The sequence below is a fragment of the Heloderma suspectum genome, chromosome 8 (assembly GCF_057233095.1).
Source record: "Heloderma suspectum isolate Gila_16-S chromosome 8, 16-S_ref, whole genome shotgun sequence".
In the NCBI taxonomy this organism is placed as follows: Eukaryota; Metazoa; Chordata; class Lepidosauria; order Squamata; family Helodermatidae; genus Heloderma; species Heloderma suspectum.
In genome coordinates this window covers 4,759,479-4,777,011 of record NC_139465.1, presented here as the reverse complement: position 1 = coordinate 4,777,011, position 17,533 = coordinate 4,759,479, and the positions used below count along the sequence as shown (strand labels likewise).

Here is a 17,533-nt window from a genome sequence, read left to right as displayed (position 1 = left end):
CAACCTACCTCACAGGGTTGTTGTTGTGAGGATAAAACAGAGAGGAGGAGGATCATGTAAGCCACCTTGGGTTTCTTGCAAGAGGAAAAAAGGTGGACTATAAATGCAATGAATGAATGAATGAATGAATGAATGCTGGCTGGGAATGATGGGACTGGAAATCCAGCATGTCTTATGGGTGCCTGGCTGGGGAAGGTTGCTTTAAGGTAATCCAAGAAAATCTCTTTGCTACAGGATGGCAGTCTAAACCCTTACCAAAACCAGCCATATGTAGTAATAACTTCTGAACAAATTATCCAATTGCACAACTGAAGAAAATAAAACTTGTTTGAAATGCCCAATAAGTGTTAAGGGGAAACCAAGACACATTATGAACTGCAAAATGTATCTTCCCCAACTTTTACAGTGATGAATCGGATGTTGCTAACATAACTTGGATGCAAAACTCTTCCCCCAGAATAGCCTCTGTAATGGTTTACAGACAAGGGACCTAGATGAGGTAACTCTTCCTCCAGCAAGAAGATAATATCCTAAATTGCATTTCTACTTTAATCAATGATTCATTAGAAAGTAAGCCTTTGTATCAGTGCCAGTTTTCCAATCTGATTTCCGCCATGGTGTTTGCTTTGTCTTATTGTTCAATGCATCCTATTTGTTTGCAGTCTTTTTTCTTTTCTTTTCTTTTTTTTAAAGTTGTGGGGCCCTGATGATTCCTCATTAAACAGGAATAATCCTGTTTTGATTTCACCAAGAATTGGATGCAGCCCTAAACTGCCTGGGGTGAGGTGGGAAATGCCTTTTTAGAAAGTGTTACTCATTTTTTTGGCAAGCTCACCGGCTTAGACTTCCCAGAACCCAATCCAGTTCATGTTTACTTGGAAGTATGTCCCATTACATTGAATTCAAAGTGAGGCTTACTCACAAGTAAATGTGCAGAAGATTCCTTCCGTAGTGCATTGTGTCTCCATTTTTTCACTTCTGGGGACAATGCAATATTTCTCACGTTTTGAGTTTTGAGTTTGATTCTGCAGTCTTGCAAAATTTGCAAGAGGGTGCAAAACCAGGCATGTCTTCTCCTGAGCAAGCCTCATATCAGGGTTTTGTAACTGCTGAAAAGGAAGGATCCTATGTAGGTTCACATTAAAAAGGTAAAGGTAAAGGTGTCCCCAACCAGTCGTGTCCGACTCTAGGGTGCGGTGCTCATCCCCGTTTCTAAGCCGAAGAGCCAGCGCTGCCCGAAGACGCTTCTGTGGTCATGTGGCCAGCATGACTGAACACCGAGGTGCACGGAACGCTGTTACCTTTCCCGCCGAGGCAGTACCTATTTATCTACTTGCAATTTCTTGCTTTCGAACTGCTAGGTTGGCAGAAGCTGGGACTGAAGACGGGAGCTCACTCCGTCACGCAGCACTCGGGTCTCGAACTGCTGATCTGCCGACCTTCCAGTCTGCAGTTCAGCGTCTTAACCACTAAGCCACATTGCTTAATGCTAACTCTTCAGTGGGTTGGCAAGGAAACAACAGCCCTGAATAATCCTGCAGGCAAGAACAGCACACTTTTCCCCTTTGATTAGCAGGAAGGGAAGGGAAATGAAATTACTCCTGCCCTACTCAGACATACATAACCTTCTTCCTGAGAGGGGAATATGCAGATTACAGTAGTAGCCGTTGTTTTTGACTACTGAGAAGGGAAGGGAAGAGAAATTACTCCTGCCCTAGGGCCTACTCAGATGTACTTAACCTTCTTCCTGAGAAAGGGGATATGCAGATTACAGTAGTAGTAAACTATTGTTGTTGTTGTTGCTGTTCAGTCGTTCAGTCGTGTCCGACTCTTCGTGACCCCATGGACCATAGCACGCCAGGCCTTCCTGTCCTGCGCTCTCTCCCGGAGCGTGCTCAAGTTCATATTCGTTGCATCGGTGATGCTATCTAGCCATCTCATCCTCTGCCGTCCCCTTCTCCTTTTGCCTTCAGTCTTTCCCAGCATCAGGGTCTTTTCCAGAGAGTTTTCTCTTCGCATTAGGTGGCCAAAATATTGGAGCCTCAGCTTCAGGATCTGTCCTTCCAATGAGCACTCCGGGTTGATTTCCTTTAGGATGGACTGATTTGACCTCCTTGCAGTCCAGGGGACTTGTAAGAGTCTTCTCCAGCACCACAGTTCGAAAGCATCAATTCTTCGGCGCTCAGCCTTCCTTATAGTCCAGCTCTCACAGCCATACATTACTACTGGGAAAACCATAGCTTTGATTAGACGGACCTTTGTCGGCAAGGTGATGTCTCTGCTTCTTACTATGCTGTCTAGGTTTGCCATAGCTTTCCTCCCAAGGAGCAAGCATCTTTTAATTTCATGGCTACAGTCACCGTCTGTGGTGATCTTGGAGCCCGAGAAAGTAAAATCTGTCACTGCTTCCATTTCTTCCCCTTCTATATGCCAGGAAGTGATAGGGCCAGATGCCATGATCTTAGTTTTTTTAATGTTGAGTTTCAAACCAGCTTTTGCACTCTCCTCTTTCACCCTCAACAAGAGGCTCTTGAGATCCTCTTTGCTTTCTGCCATTAGGGTAGTGTCGTCTGCATATCGGAGGTTGTTGATAATTCTCCCAGCAATCTTAATTCCGACCTCTGATTCATTCAGCCCGGCATTTCTCATGATGTACTGTGCATATAAGTTAAATAAGCAGGGTGACAATATGCAGCCTTGTCGTACTCCTTTCCCAATTTTGAACCCATAGGTTGTTCCATGTCTGGTTCTTACTGTTGCTTCTTGACCCTCGTACAGGTTTCTGAGGAGACAGGTAAGGTGGTCTGGTGCTCCCATCACTTTAAGAATTTGCCACAGTTTGTTGTGATCCACACAATCAAAGGCTTTAGCGTAGTCAATGAAGCAGAAATAGACGTTTTTCTGGAATTCTCTTGCTTTCTCCATGATGCAGCGAATGTTGGCGATTTGATCTCTAGTTCCTCTGCCTCTTCGAAACCCAGCTTGTACTTCCGGTAGTTCTCGGTTCGCATACTGCTGAAGCCTAGCTTGTAGGATTTTGAGCATCACCTTGCTGGCATGTGAAATGAGTGCAATTGTGCGGTAGTTTGAACACTCTTTGGCGTTGTTACTGTAATGTAATGAAGACCACTTGTTGTTCTTCAATAAATGCTGAGAGACATGCACAGCCCATTTTACCTTTCAGCCCCAGATTTGCAGGTCATAAAGAAAAACAGTCCCATTATTACTTATCCTTTTTAATTTCCTTCCTTTTTTATTATTATTACTATCATTATTATGAGACTTTGATTAGAAATATATTTTTAGCTGGTTAAATTGCTAAGATTTACTATTATATGTTAACTGAAGGGCAATTTATGGTTATGGAAATGAATTGTAGGCTTGCTCCCTTGCTATAAGACTGAAGATATGATATTGTAATGTAAGGTTGATTATCTATGCTGTACTGAATTGTAATATTGGCAATGTTATAGGTATAACTTTTAAGTAGAATGATACTTGAAGTTTGTGTGTAATGCAGTTTAAATTTAATCCGTTTAAGTAACTTTTTTTTTTTTTCTTTTTCGTTATTGCTGTGTCCTCCTAAGAATACTGTATTGTTGGAAACTGTAGATAATGACTAGGTTGTTGGTTCTGTTTATTTCATTTATAAAGATAAAAAATAGAATAAAAAGTATTTAAAAAAAGAAAAGAAAAACAGTCCCCAGCTATAAATGAATATAGATGGTCTCTAGCGAAATGCTCAGTCATAATGCCATTAAAAAGTCCCCACTACATTATTATGTACTAGCAAAATACACATCGTTATGATGGGTGGTTTGTGTGTGGGAGGAGGGCATGCATACAGGCAGATTGCCTCCCTCTGTGGGATACCTGTCAAAGAGCTCTAGGCAAACCTGTGCCAGGGATGGAGGGTTGGTTTTGGCCCTCACTGCAGCAAGATCTCCCAGTGCAGCAACCCCACCCCCACAAGGCATTGTGTGTTGGAAGCTGCCTTGAGAGGGTTTGACCTGGATGGGTGAACTATAAATATTTTAAATAGATAAATAATATGGGTGAAAGTGTGAATTTATTTATTAAATTTATACAGCTGCCCATCAATAGATATTCCCTGGGCAGCTTATATAGTAGAAAGTAAAACAAACACAATATTAAAAATAAATACACAATAATTAAAAAGAGAAAACATTAAAATAGAACATAAATGTTCCTTTGAACAGAGACAGAACATTTAGTTGCTCAGATTAAAAACATTAAAACGGTGAGAGCCAAAGATTTATTTAAAGTTTGTTCAAAAGGCCTGAGTTATAAATACGTCTTCACCATGGGCTGAAAAGGCCATAAAGACAGGACTGGCTGAGTCTCTCTGGGGAGGCTATGTCTCCGATCCAAGTCCAAGACTACCTCCATCAGCTCAGACAGGGAGACTGCTGGCCAATGAGGTGAGCGGTACACATGGGGCAGCAGGCCTTAATAATGTAATTATTTGTTTGCTTAAAAGTGTTTGTCTATCACCCATTTTAAATGTCATGTTTGAAATGTTAGGATGCATCTGTCTGTCCAGCTAAACTGAGCTCATGGGCCACTTTCAAGAAACATTGAGCCGAAAATATATTTGAGGAGCCACTCCTTGACCCCTAGCACAGGCCCTTGCTGGCCCTGCATATTAGCAGTCCTGGGGGAGAAAGCAGCCTCAGACTAGCTAGGGATCTTGTATCTTTTCTCTGTGCCATAGATAAAGATGTGAAGGCCCGGAAAAAAAACCACCAGAAAAATTTAGGGGGAAAAATGGATTTTTCCCATGTTTTCAGAGGACCGTTTTGTGGGTTTTTCCCTGAAAAACTGAACAGCTTCGGATGATGAAATAATTTAAGACAAAGTATTTATATGTTGTTACCCAGCCTTTACTCCCCCCAAAATGATTTCTAAAAACTATGTAATAAGAACACTTTTATAGAAAGACTAGAGATGTAAAACTTCTGGAAATAATGAAGACATGGGGAAAAATATTTTTTAATCCTCTCTGTAAGATTACCAGCATAGTTAGTTCTTTCATTCCTTATCAAAAATTATTGATCTAAAGTATATTTTATTGATAGACCTTTATGCTCAGTTGCCCAACATGTGAGTAGAGCTACCACTGTGCATTCTTGATAGTAAATGTGCATTCTTGACAGCTTGGGTTTTATTCTATAGAGTCCAGTCTTTCTGATGCTGTACCAGTCATTTAACGTATTTATTTATTTATTTATTCATTTATTTATTTATTTATTTATTATATTTATTTATATCCAGCCTTTTACCCAATACTGGGACTCAAGGCGGCAGTTCTAGTTCTTATCTATTCAGACAATAATTACAAATTGACTGAGTTTACTTTTAGAAGTTTTAAAGTAGTTTGCTGATAAAATTATCATTCTAAGTCATACATAAAATAACATTAGGAACAGAAAGGCTGCTTTATGCTCTTAAAGGAGCCCTCCCCAACCTGGTGCCCTCTGGATGTTTTGGACCACAGTGCCCAGCATTCCTGACCATTGGCCATGTCGCCTGAGGCTGATGGGAGCTGAAATGCAAAGTATCTGAAGGGCACCAGTTGGGGAAGGCTATCTTAAAGCAACAAAGTAACTTTAGATCGGTAAAGGGCACTAAAAGAAATAAGTATTGCTTATTTTTCAATTTTTCCAAAATTTCCATTTTTTCTGAAACCCCTCAGAAAAAAACAAGTTTTTTTCCATGGCCTCAACATTTCTGGAAATGTTACATCTCTAGCCATGGATCATGAGTAGGAGAGCCATTATCTATGGTGGTATGTTATTGTCCATATAGTGGCTAGTCTAAAAAGATTCAGGCTGTTTGCCCCACAGTGTAGCATGAAGACAGACCCTTGGCTCGTTGGTGGCACCAACTCCTGCCTCTGAAATGGCTTCTGTTCGTTTTCAGTACCTAGGCTCCTGGCTAGGAAAAGCTCAGCAAGCCCAGTGTTGCAACATCTTCGCTCAGGGGTACATTTGGAACATGTAATTCCTAATGTTCATGGACACAAGAAAGCGTTGATGCTGGGTGACAGTTGAAGAAAAACTGTTGATGGAAAGCTGCATATGGTTTAAATACAGTAAGTCACAGCATGCCAGATGTTGTCTATCTCAGGCTGGTCATGGTTGCCCCAAATAGGCATTTCCCATTAGGTTTGTATCATTAACCATAACTTGATGGGCTTCCTGTTTCTTTTGATGCTTAGGCATATTGAGAGCAATGCAGAGTAAGACATTACCAAATCAGTCTCTACTGATGATACACGTGAAAACTAAAAGCGGACTTGGGGGGTCATGGTGGTAATGATTCATGCCAGGAAACAGTCAAGATAATGAAACTTCTCTACAAAATTATTGGTTTCCCTTTTTACCTCCTGGTAGAATTTAAATTGGTTTCAGTTTTCATAGCTTTTTGGCTAAGAAATCCAGGAAAGAAAACCTAAACTAGATTAGCCCATGTGGAGGTTAAGCAAATGGCATTTTGACAGATTTAAGGCCTATGCTGAACTGGGCTGATGATAGCACATTTGAAAATACTTAGCTATTACTTTGGTGGCATGCCTTCTCTTTTAAATATTGGTTAAAGTTAAATATATTTTATCCATGCTTAAGGGTGACATCCTACGTTGTTTAGACAGAAAAAAGTCCTAAAATTTCCAGCATGTCCCAGTCAGTATGGCTGGCTGGAAGGATGCTGGGAGTTGTAGGACATTTTTCTGTCTAAACATGCATAGGATTGTAATCTAGATGTATTTGTGAGCTGCTTCCCACGTGTATTTCTTCTGGAAACGTTATTTTATTTATTTATTTAAAATATTTGTATCCCTCCTTTCGATGCAAAGCGGTTTGCAAAGTAAAAATTTTAAACAATAGAAAATCAAATATAATTAATTAAAACAACAATATAAAATGTTTAAAATAGCCACAACAATTAATAATTGAATTATTAAAATGGGCTACATTAAATACAACCAGGTCTTTCAGGCCCATTAAAAAAACATTCAGAGAGAGCGCGAGAGCGAGAGTGAGCCACATGCACATCCTATGGCAGTGCATACCATAAGGATGGGGCCACCACATAAAAGGCCCTATCTTGTGCCTGCCAACCTAAACAGACCTTACAGGTGGGCACGTGAGCTGGGCCTCCATAGGTGATTGGCCCAGGCATATTTGTATAGGTGCAGGCGATCCTGCAGATAACTTGGTTGAGGATGGAAAGGCATAGAAAGTCCTCAAATATTATTTGGAAAGAATGGATCAATTCTAGAGTATAACAAGGACATATAACCCCTATATGTATATTTTCCCCCCAGTTCTGCTCAGCTTCTTCAACTCTATTGTGTGTTTCTGCAACCAACACCACAGCCAAACTGTCTATGAAGGCTAAACTGATGTGGAATGGCTGTTTGGCCCATTGGGTGACCATGATGAAGGTCTATCAGAGCAGGCTTCATGGGATCCAAAAACCTGTTACCAACCCTGAATTTCTTCAGTCATGAAGGATAAAAGCCTTTGCTCCCAGACTCGAAAGGGTTGCTTTGTAGTCTACAGACATAAGTTCTCGACAACGTGTTGCTTCCTCCTCCCCGCCTTTATTATTTAATGTTCATGCAGAAGTTCTTAACACTATTAATTGTGGTGTAGAATATTTTGGTTGTGAATGGTATATAAATAGCCATATTCTAAATAATCAGGGCCTCGTGTGTGAAAGGAACCATTTCTGTTATTGCATCCCAAGCTAGGAGACAGAAAAGCATAATGAGAAAAAGGGGGGAAATCAGTGCTGTCTTGTTACTAAATTCCTCAATAAAAATAGTGGCAAATTTAGGATTTGCCCAAACTAATAAAAAGCAACATCCCACCCAAAATAGCAGTAGCAAAAATCTTCTCCACAGGATCATTTTGGCAGCAAAGAGGTTGAAGGTCTTGCCCGTTTTGAGGAAACAGGTTTTTGCTTTTTAACAACATCTTCCTGTGTGGAAATATTTAATGTCAAGAGTGACTGTGTAGAGTGACTCCCTGAAGAATAGTTTTGAGCAATAAATGTTAATGAACCAAGTATGTGATCTGAGCAGTTACTGGGGTTTGGAAGCTGCGCCTTCAGAGAAAAATTGGGGTGGGGGTGGGGAAGGAAAATTTATTACCTTTTAAACTGTTTCTGCTGATAGGATAGTCAAATGCTAATTGGGAGCTATTGGGAGCAGATATTAACTATTTTGAACAATGGAATGGAAGGGGTAAAGAAAGAGATGCACAGTGTGGCTTGGACCGTTATCCCTAAAATTACTATTTCTAGAATTGGCAGTGTAGCTACCATCTTAATGTGCTGTCATTGTAGTGTTAGAGGGGGGAAAGCCAGATGTCAGGGGCATTTCTGTGCATGCTGCAAGACATGACCTTTGTGGTTCATATTGTATATGTACCATCAAGCTGTGGAATATGCAGAGGTGCATGCACAGCAGTATAGAGAACCTTCACACCTGTGCAGAACGCTGGATATGTTTGCACATGCACAGCGTGGTATACAAGGATGCCAGGAAAGGGCCATTGTTGAGTAGTGGGGAATATGCTTTGCATGAAAAAAGGCCTGGTTCAGTCCCTGGCGCCGGCAGTGAAGGGAAAGACCCCTGCTTGAAATCCTCAAGAGCCTCTGCCGGTCAAAGTAGACCAGGGCTGGGCAACTTATGCCCCTCCAAGTGATTGATCAATTAATTAATTAATTAATTGAATTTATTAATCGCCCATCTGGCCGGTCACCCAGCCACTCTGGGCAATGTACAACAATAAAAACAGTTTACACAATAAAATTCCACATTAAAAACATCGCATTTCTAAAATTACCCTAGCCCACCCCAAATGCCTACCTGAACAACCATGTTTTTAAATGCACGGCAGAAGCTCATTAAAGAGGGGGCATGGCGGAGTTCCCTAGGGAGGGAGTTCCACAGAGGGCGGGCCACCACAGAGAAGGCCCTCTCCCTCATCCTCACCAGCCTAGCTGTCCTGGCTGATGGGACAGAGAGACTGAGGCTGATCTTGTTGAGTGGCCTATCTGGTGTTGCTGGAGGCGCTCCTTGAGATAGGCTGGGCCGGAGCCATATAGGGTTTTAAAGGTCAAAACCAACACCTTGAATTTGGCCCGGAAAACAACTGGTAGCCAGTGCAGCTCCTTCAGCACTGGAGTGATGTGATCTCACCGGCGGCTGCCTTTAATCAGGCGAGCCGCCGCGTTCTGTACCAGCTGCAGCTTCCGAACCGTCTTCAAGGGTAACCCCACGTAGAGCACATTACAGTAGTCTAAACGAGAGGAGACCAGGGCATATACTACCGATGGGAGCAGATGGTGGGGAAGGTAGGGGCACAGCCGCCGTATCAGATGGAGTTGGTACAGTGCTGTTCGGCTCACAGCTGACACCTGAGCCTCCATGGACAGCTGGGAGTCTAAGATGACCCGCAAGCTGTGGACCTGGTCTTTCAAGGGTAACCGTACCCCATTCAACACCAGGTCAACATCCCCCAACCTCCTCTTGTCTCCCACCAAAAGTACCTCGGTTCAGCTTCAGCTTATTCCTCCCCATCCAGCCACTCACCGTCTCCAGACATTTGGACAGGGATTCTACGGCCAACCTTGGTGAAGATTTGAACGAGAGGTAGAGCTGCATGTCATCCGCGTACTGATGACACCGCACCCCAAACCTCCTGATGATAGCCCCCAGCGGCTTCACATAGATGTTAAATAGCATCGGGGAGAGGATGGAACCCTGTGGCACCCCACAAGTGAGCGGCCACGGGTCCGAAACCTCCTCTCCCAGTGCTACCCTCTGGTACCTGCCGGAGAGGAAGGACCGGAACCACCGTAATATGGTGTCTCCAACGCCCAACCCCTCCAGGCGGTCCAGGAGGATACCGTGGTCAATGGTATCAAAAGCCGCCGAGAGGTCGAGGAGAACAAGGAAGGAGCATTCCCCCTATCCAGAGCCCTCCTCATATCATCCACCAAGGTGACCAAGGCCGTTTTTGTCCCATGCCCAGGCCTGAAGCCCGACTGAAGGCACACTCTTCCAAGTGTGCCTTCAACTGCATTGCCACCACCCGCTCAACCACCTTATCCAAAAAAGGCAAATTCGAGACTGGGCGAAAGTTGTTCAGAACTTGGGGATCCAAGGAGGGCTTTTCTAAAAGCGGTCTTATCACTGCCTCCTTGAGGGCTGATGGCATCACTCCCTCCTCAAGGGAGGCGTTCTCCACTGCCTTGATCCCCTCACCCAGCCTCTCTCTGCAGCTCATCATGAGCCAAGATGGGCAAGGATCAAGTAAGCAGGTCGTCAGCCTTACAGATGAAAGTACCTTGTCCACTTCATCAGAAGGAAGAAGCTGGAACCGATCCCACAAAACCTGTGTGCCACAGACCGCCTCCTGCTCACTAACTGTATCCACAGTGCATGGAATAACACTCCTAATCCAATCAATTTTATCTGCAAAGTGCCTTGCCAAGGCCTCACAGGAGGACTTAGAATGCTCCAGTGGTTCCGGAGCCACAGGACTGACCAGGCTCCGGACCACTTGGAACAGCCTCCTAGGACAGCACTCTGCAGATGCGATAGAGGCAGCATAATATTCCTGTTTTGCTGCCTTCACTGCAAAAGGCTACAGCTCCCACCAGCCCTATTCTGCACAGCCAGTGAGAGATCATGGGAGTTGTAAGCCAAACGATCTAGAGGCCCACAAGTTGCCCGTGCTTAGTGTAGACCAATTATTCTTAATGAGGGCCATAGCCCCCCCCCCCAAAAGGTCACCTACAAATCTTGGGGGGCATTCAGAATGTTTGGGGGCAAATGGGGAACATTGGGGATTCTAGGATGTTAGGCAGCTTCTTCTGCAATCACATCTTGACAGAAGAACCTATTTTTATGGCTGTTGGCATCTCCACTATTGAAAGGTGTGCTTGGGTCAGTTTCAAATATAATATTCTGAGATTGCCAATAATAGTTTTGGGCAGAGGGATTACTAGGATAGATCTCTAATTTTTACTTCTAAGCCTTTTAATTAGTCTTCATATTTAGGGCACAATCATATGCATGTTTAGACAGAAAAAAAGTCCTGAAACTCCCAGCATTCCCCAGCCAGCATTTTTCTAAACATGCACCGTTTAGTGTATTTCTGTACTCCTATTTTGCCGGGGGTTTCCTACAAGATGAATTGTTGCTGTGCCTTCTTGTTGCTGTGCTATCAGAACTCAGTACTACCACTGTGACAAACAAAATGTTCCAGTGTGGAGTGCTCCTTATCTTCTAACTTTGGAGCAAAACCAAGCCTGCAGATACCTTCCTCTTGTGTGTGGATGGTACCGTTTTGGCTACATGGGGACTGGCACTCAGCGAATTGAAATCTTTATTAATGTACACAAGTGAGACCTGCAACAAAACCATCTTCCATGATACCCCATTTTGTTATACCTGCCCAGTGTTCTTCTGTTCCACCCCACCCCACCCCACCCAACAGTCATTCAATAGTCCATGTCCACTGAACATGCTCAGTCCTCACTAGGCTGTTTTTGGGGGGCTCCTTCCCCCTCTTAGGGTTTTTGCCCCCCTTTTTCTACTACTGCAGAGCAGCATCCCTACATAGGGTTGGGAAAGACCCCCTTCCAGAATCCCTGGAGAGCTACTGCTGCCAGTCAATATCGACAATACTGGGCCAGATGAACTAAGGGTACAACTCTGTATAAGGTAGCTTCCTGTGGTCCTAAAAAGAAGCATCTTCATGGGTCTCTCTCTCTCTCTCTCTCTCTCTCTCTGTGTGTGTGTGTGTGTGTGTGTGTGTTTGATGTGTACATGTTGCCTAAAACCATCTGTTCAACTGGAAGGGCATTTGTGTCTTCTTTCATTTATTGACCATCTATTACCTGTTTTGCTTCAGCATGAAAGGATGTCTGAGAAGCCCTCTGGAATTGCAAAAGAAGGTTCATCCATGGGGCAAGCTGTTTGTTTAGGGTTTTTCATAGAAGGGTTCCTTTTATTTTCTCAAGGTCAGCGGCAGATAAGGAATACAGAACTGAACTGGTGGTCTAGAGATCCTATGAAAGGCCAAACAAAGGCAGTATTCTTGCTCCAGAACCACTTGCCAAATTTCTCACATAGATCTCCTGGCTTTTTGCTGCATGAGAACAAAGACTTCCTTGCATTTGTAGCCTCAGTAGAACTGTGCTCTGATTATTAGCATTTATCTGTTACCTTTTCCTGTGTACTTTAAATGTTTTTGGAAACATCTGACAAGGAATGTTTTTTGTTTTAATATACAAAGCTCCTACACTTCCATCGGCAAGCGCAGTGGGCACACCCTCCTCAGCTTCCAGTCACATGCTGTGCCCCTCATCCAGGTTTAGAGCCCTACAGATGAGAGCTGGATCATTCTTTTCCACAGAGGGAGAAAATCTGAGGGCACAAAGGGAGGGTCCAGGTCCAGGCATGGTTGGGCATCTGCCAAGGGCCTACTCCGCAGCAGGGGCCAACTGACAAGAGCCCCTTGGAGTTGCTCCTCTTCTTCGCCATTGCAACCTGCTTGTTCATCCACCTCTCACTCTGGCTCAGACAGTGGTGGTGGTGGTGAGAACGAGGAGCAATGATGAGAAAGAGGATGAGGAGTGACAGCAGCTAGTGACCGTGGAGCAAAGGTAGACCCACTGAGGAAGGGGGCCTATTGAGGGTCTCTTGGCCAAGGGCCCTCAAAAGCCCAGAGCTGGCTCTGGAAGGCATACAGGAATCTGCTTTCTCCACTGAAATTGTACCGGGGAAGGCTTTGCAGGCAAGCTGGACTGTGTACTTGTTGGAGCGTCTACACTCAGGGCCCCTTTGATTGCAAAGCTATCCAAGTAGTTGCTTGAGCCACCAATGCGGATGGGCACCATTGAGGCAAGATCTTATCTCTCAGGATCACTTGCAGTGTCCCAGATACACAGTACTTGGATAGTGAATAGTGCCCAGGCTGAAATAAGCCTCAATATTGTGGGAAGCATCAGAAAGGATCCTGGGGCACACCTCTCAGACTGGGCAGTGTAGTTGCTTGAATGGGCACTGCTTCTTGCACTTGTAAGAAATGGCGGCATCAGGGCACCTGCACAGAGATGCTCTTGCTACAGCCTGGCCTGCATCAATTTCAGGAAGGATGGGATGAAGGCTTTGAATTGCCCTTTGCATTCTGTACACGCCAACAAATGTGTGAAGGTGATACAACAGACCCCCTGTGCATTTGAGTTGTTTGTTTTCATCAGAACTCTTTTTCCTTATCATGCAAAAGGGCAGGAACAGTAATCATCACTGTTAACTTCATGGCAGTTTTAGCTACCAGTTCTCTTTAGTTCTGATCCAAAAAATCACTGGAAAGTTTTGTAGCAACTTCACTCAGTAATTCCCCACATTTGCAAAAATACAGCTCTCACATTATCTGCCTTGCGAGGCAACAGTTGTTCCCTGCCAGCATCCAATACCCGTTAAAAGAAGTATTTAAAAGATTTAGGGATTCAACACAGCTGTGGCAATATTGTATTGGTTGTAAAAGCACATCTCTAAATACTCTCTGCAGTGTTGATGAGAAATGAAATGGAGGGGTGTTTGAATTTGTTCCTTTGTGGAATACAGTGGTCATTTGCGTTGTCTGCTGAAGATAGTGTGGCTGGTTGGTTAGTGATGCTTTTGGATTGTACGGTAGGTCCTCTGTCATTTGATAACAAAAAGAAGATGCTAAGCCAACTGGAGAGGAATAAAATGTACTGAGCTGTGACCAAGTCTGGATTGGCCCACGCTTTGGCTCAGCCAATTTAAAAATAATACACTGCAGTTATGTTGGCTTCCTTTCCAAATTCTTCTAAAATAAAATGATGAGTTGGGGGAAAAGGAAGTATATTTTCTACTAGCGTTCTTATCTGGTTCAGTAATAATTCCACGGGCAGGACAATGGTTTTGCATAGTAGTTGTAAAACAAGTTAGTTTATAATCTGTACACTCTGAACTCACTCTATATTCCTCTAGCTTCATCACAGATAGTTTATTTAAGAGGGACCCCCTTTCCCTGCCATCTCCAGTTGTCCAATGGCTGTTTGCTTGCATGCTCTCTTAATCGCTTAAGCCACAAGGAGCTATTTAAAAAAAACATCCAAGCCAATACATAATACATTTTATGCAGGTGGCATCCATAAATCAGTTCAGTATTCCATTTGTTATGTCTTCAGTTTACTTACAAACAAGTCTGGTATTTGTAGTGTAAGCAAAATACTTAACTAGTTTGGTAGGACGGTTCATACAAATTTCCAAAGAGGGCATACTACATTGTGGGAGACTCTGGAACAACCTATGTTCTTAAGACACACAAAAATGATCCATGATGAATACCACGGCCTGGTTTTAGAATAATACAAAGGCCACAGGATTAAGTAACATACTGATACTACAGTTTGTTCTGCCAGTTATGACCACAAATGCTGCCATCTGTGTTCCTTCTGTGGATTAGTTAGAAAATACAAATTTTAGTTTAATACTTAAACTAACAAGGGCCAACAAGGTGGTTTACAAAATAATTAAAACAACAATTTGATCCTTTTCTCCAAAGATCAACCTAGGAATGGAGGTTCTGGGTGTTCAGTGTCACAGCTGGGGATCACACACACCCCTGAATTTAGTACATTCGTGTTATTTTTGTGTTTAAAAAAATCACAAAAGGAAATCGAATCTCTCTTTTCTTGTTTAATAATCGGCCAAGGCGTTTGGAACTTAAATAAAAGTTGAACTGATAAAATCAGCATCTACCCGCAGAGATGTAGTCAATGGAAAAATTGTGAAGCTGAGTTATTTTCTGAAAACATTAGTAGTTAGCTGTAAAGCCTGTTTATCCAGATGTCTTCAAACGTTCACTTATTTCAGAGTTTGGACCAGGATTTTAGACATTGGAAACAAAAGGTTTTATGGGAGAGGTTTTCTTTTTCCGAAATTCATTGAGACGCTGTGATAGAAGAGAGGAGAAAGGAAGTTCTATTTTAGAATCATTTTATCCTGACTTACATAAAATGGTGCTCCAAATTCTATAACTTTATGAATTGTTATAGGTTGTGATTCTGGCTTTTTAAAAAAATGTAAGAAAGGAAAGAATTGGAACATTTCAGCAAATGGGTGGCTTATTTTTCCTGTAACTAACCATGTTTTCAGCACAAAACTGTCTTCAAACTAGAGGAGTTATTAAAGAGGAGGATGCACTCCTCCACCTCACTTTTTTGTCAGGTCCAGTTCACACGATACTGCTTTTGTCCACATGAGCAGTCCCGATGTTCCTAGGGCATGCATTGAGGTGGGCAGAGGGGGCCACTGACAATTCCGTGGAAGTGTTTACAGAAAGTGCTGCAGAGATCATGAGGATAATGATAAAATGCAGTTTGCATGTTATGTTTGGCCATGAAAATAAGAGGTTGGTTTGGAATGCTTGCATGCCTGGAAAAGTATTGCATGAATGATCTCTTAATGAGAATAGGGGTTCATTTAAACCAGCTATAAATGGTCTAATCCTTATGAGAAGCCAGTGGAATTCTTCCCGTGGTGATGGGAAACATGGTGTGCTTATTACAAAGACTTGGAGTTCACTAGCTGTTTGAGGAAAATTGGTTCCAGATTGCCACTAAATATTGCCACTTCACTGGTTGTGACGAAAGCTTATGCCATAATAAATGTGTTAGTCTCTAAGGTGCCAAAAGACTCTGCTGTTTTTGCTGCAAGAGACTAACACAGCTACCCTCTGGAATTTGCTAGGTTTGTACGAATAAAAGATACAGCTTTAAGTCCATTGTGTTAAGGATTCCCATGTGGGGCAGATAACAATAAAAATGAAGATGTTAACATAAAACAACAAACGTTAATGGGTTTGGGACCATTAGAGAACCAAGCAACTGGAAAGAGCTTATTTTTCATCCAGAGTTAATAGTCTACCAATCAAGGACACTGTGTTTTCCCCTCTTCTAGAAACTCTTATGACCAATAGTTACATTGGCTAGCAGGTTAGTTGACCTCCTGGGGGTTTGCATCTGTTTGTGGTGTTGCAGATGTTCTTTGATGCCTCAGCAATGATGTCTGCTTACAGGATGTTCTCTATTGGTTTGCCTGCAGGTGCTACAAGGTGCTCAGTTGATTGCTGTTGCCTCTTCTGATCCTGCAGCTGGTGGTGTTGACGGATCGCCTCTCCAAGGGAGCGATATTCAAGTCCAGTATGTCCAGCTGGCGCCTGTGACAGACCACTCAGCTGCTAATCAAGTGTGTAGATATTTCCTATGTTCAAAAGGGGGAATGATGCTAGGGAACTGACAGAACAACTACGATGCCATCAGCATTCAGCTCCTGCTGGACGTATAATTCTCAGTTGTTCTCCTAAAAGTGTCTGCTGTAGATGAGTTCAGTCGTTTTTATTTAATGCCATAAGCATCTCTCCCCGCAGCCCCAAATCCCAACATGGTGGTCTTGTCCTATGATATAATGTAGAATGATTTTATCAGGGGCTAAACAAAAACTGGAATCTGGAATCCACACCCCAAATACCATTTGCATACATGTACTTATTTTGCACATTTTATCCTATTTTTTCTGGCCACAGGGAGCTCCCCTTAGCTTGCCTCTGCTTTCTAAGATTTCATCAGACTCTCTCATTAACACTTTCAAGCTTCTTGCAATCATAAGGGCGAGATACTTGTGTTTTGCATTTTAAATGAAAGCTGATAATCTCAGGAAACTGCGTTTTGTGCTCAGTATGATTACACTGAGCGTAGTATAAGTATTGTGCTCAGTATGATTACACTTTAGTGTAGTCGACTGGCACTGACTACGCTAAAGCCTTTGATTGTGTGGATTACAACAAACTGTGGCAAATTCTTAAAGAGATGGGAGTACCAGACCACCTTACCTGTCTCCTGAGAAACCTGTACGAGGGCCAAGAAGCAACAGTAAGAACCAGACATGGAACAACCGAGTGGTTCAAAATTGGGAAAGGAGTACAACAAGGCTGCATATTGTCGCCCTGCTTATTTAACTTATATGCAGAGTACATCATGAGAAACGCCGGGTTGGATGAATCACAGGTCGGAATTAAGATTGCCGGGAGAATTATCAACAACCTCAGATACGCAGACGATACCACCCTAATGGCAGAAAGTGAAGAGGATCTCAAGAGCCTCTTGTTGAGGGTGAAAGTGGAGAGTGCAAAAGCTGGTTTGAAACTCAACATTAAAAAAACGAAGATCATGGCATCTGGCCCCATCACTTCCTGGCATATAGAAGGGGACGAAATGGAAGCAGTGATAGATTTTACTTTCTTGGGCTCCAAGATCACTACAGATGGTGACTGTAGCCATGAAATTAAAAGACGCTTGCTCCTTGGGAGGAAAGCTATGGCAAACCTAGACAGCATAGTAAGAAGCAGAGACATCACCTTGCCGACAAAGGTCCATATAATCAACGCTATGGTTTTCC

The 17,533-nt window shown here is 43.0% G+C and overlaps 1 protein-coding gene across 4 annotated transcripts in view; it reads left to right on the top strand.

The window, feature by feature from the left end:
* BANP (BTG3 associated nuclear protein) overlaps positions 1-17,533 on the top strand; it is a 224,704-nt gene that overhangs the window by 193,833 nt on the left and 13,338 nt on the right. For all 4 annotated transcript variants that reach the window (XR_014784712.1, XM_084812800.1, XM_084812799.1 and 1 more), the window contains one exon: positions 16,181-16,324. Coding sequence is in view for 3 of the 4 variants with exons in the window: in XM_084812800.1 (XP_084668926.1) it covers positions 16,181-16,324 (144 nt within the window). In the remaining variant the exon portion in view is untranslated. The remainder of the gene's footprint in view (positions 1-16,180; positions 16,325-17,533) is intronic.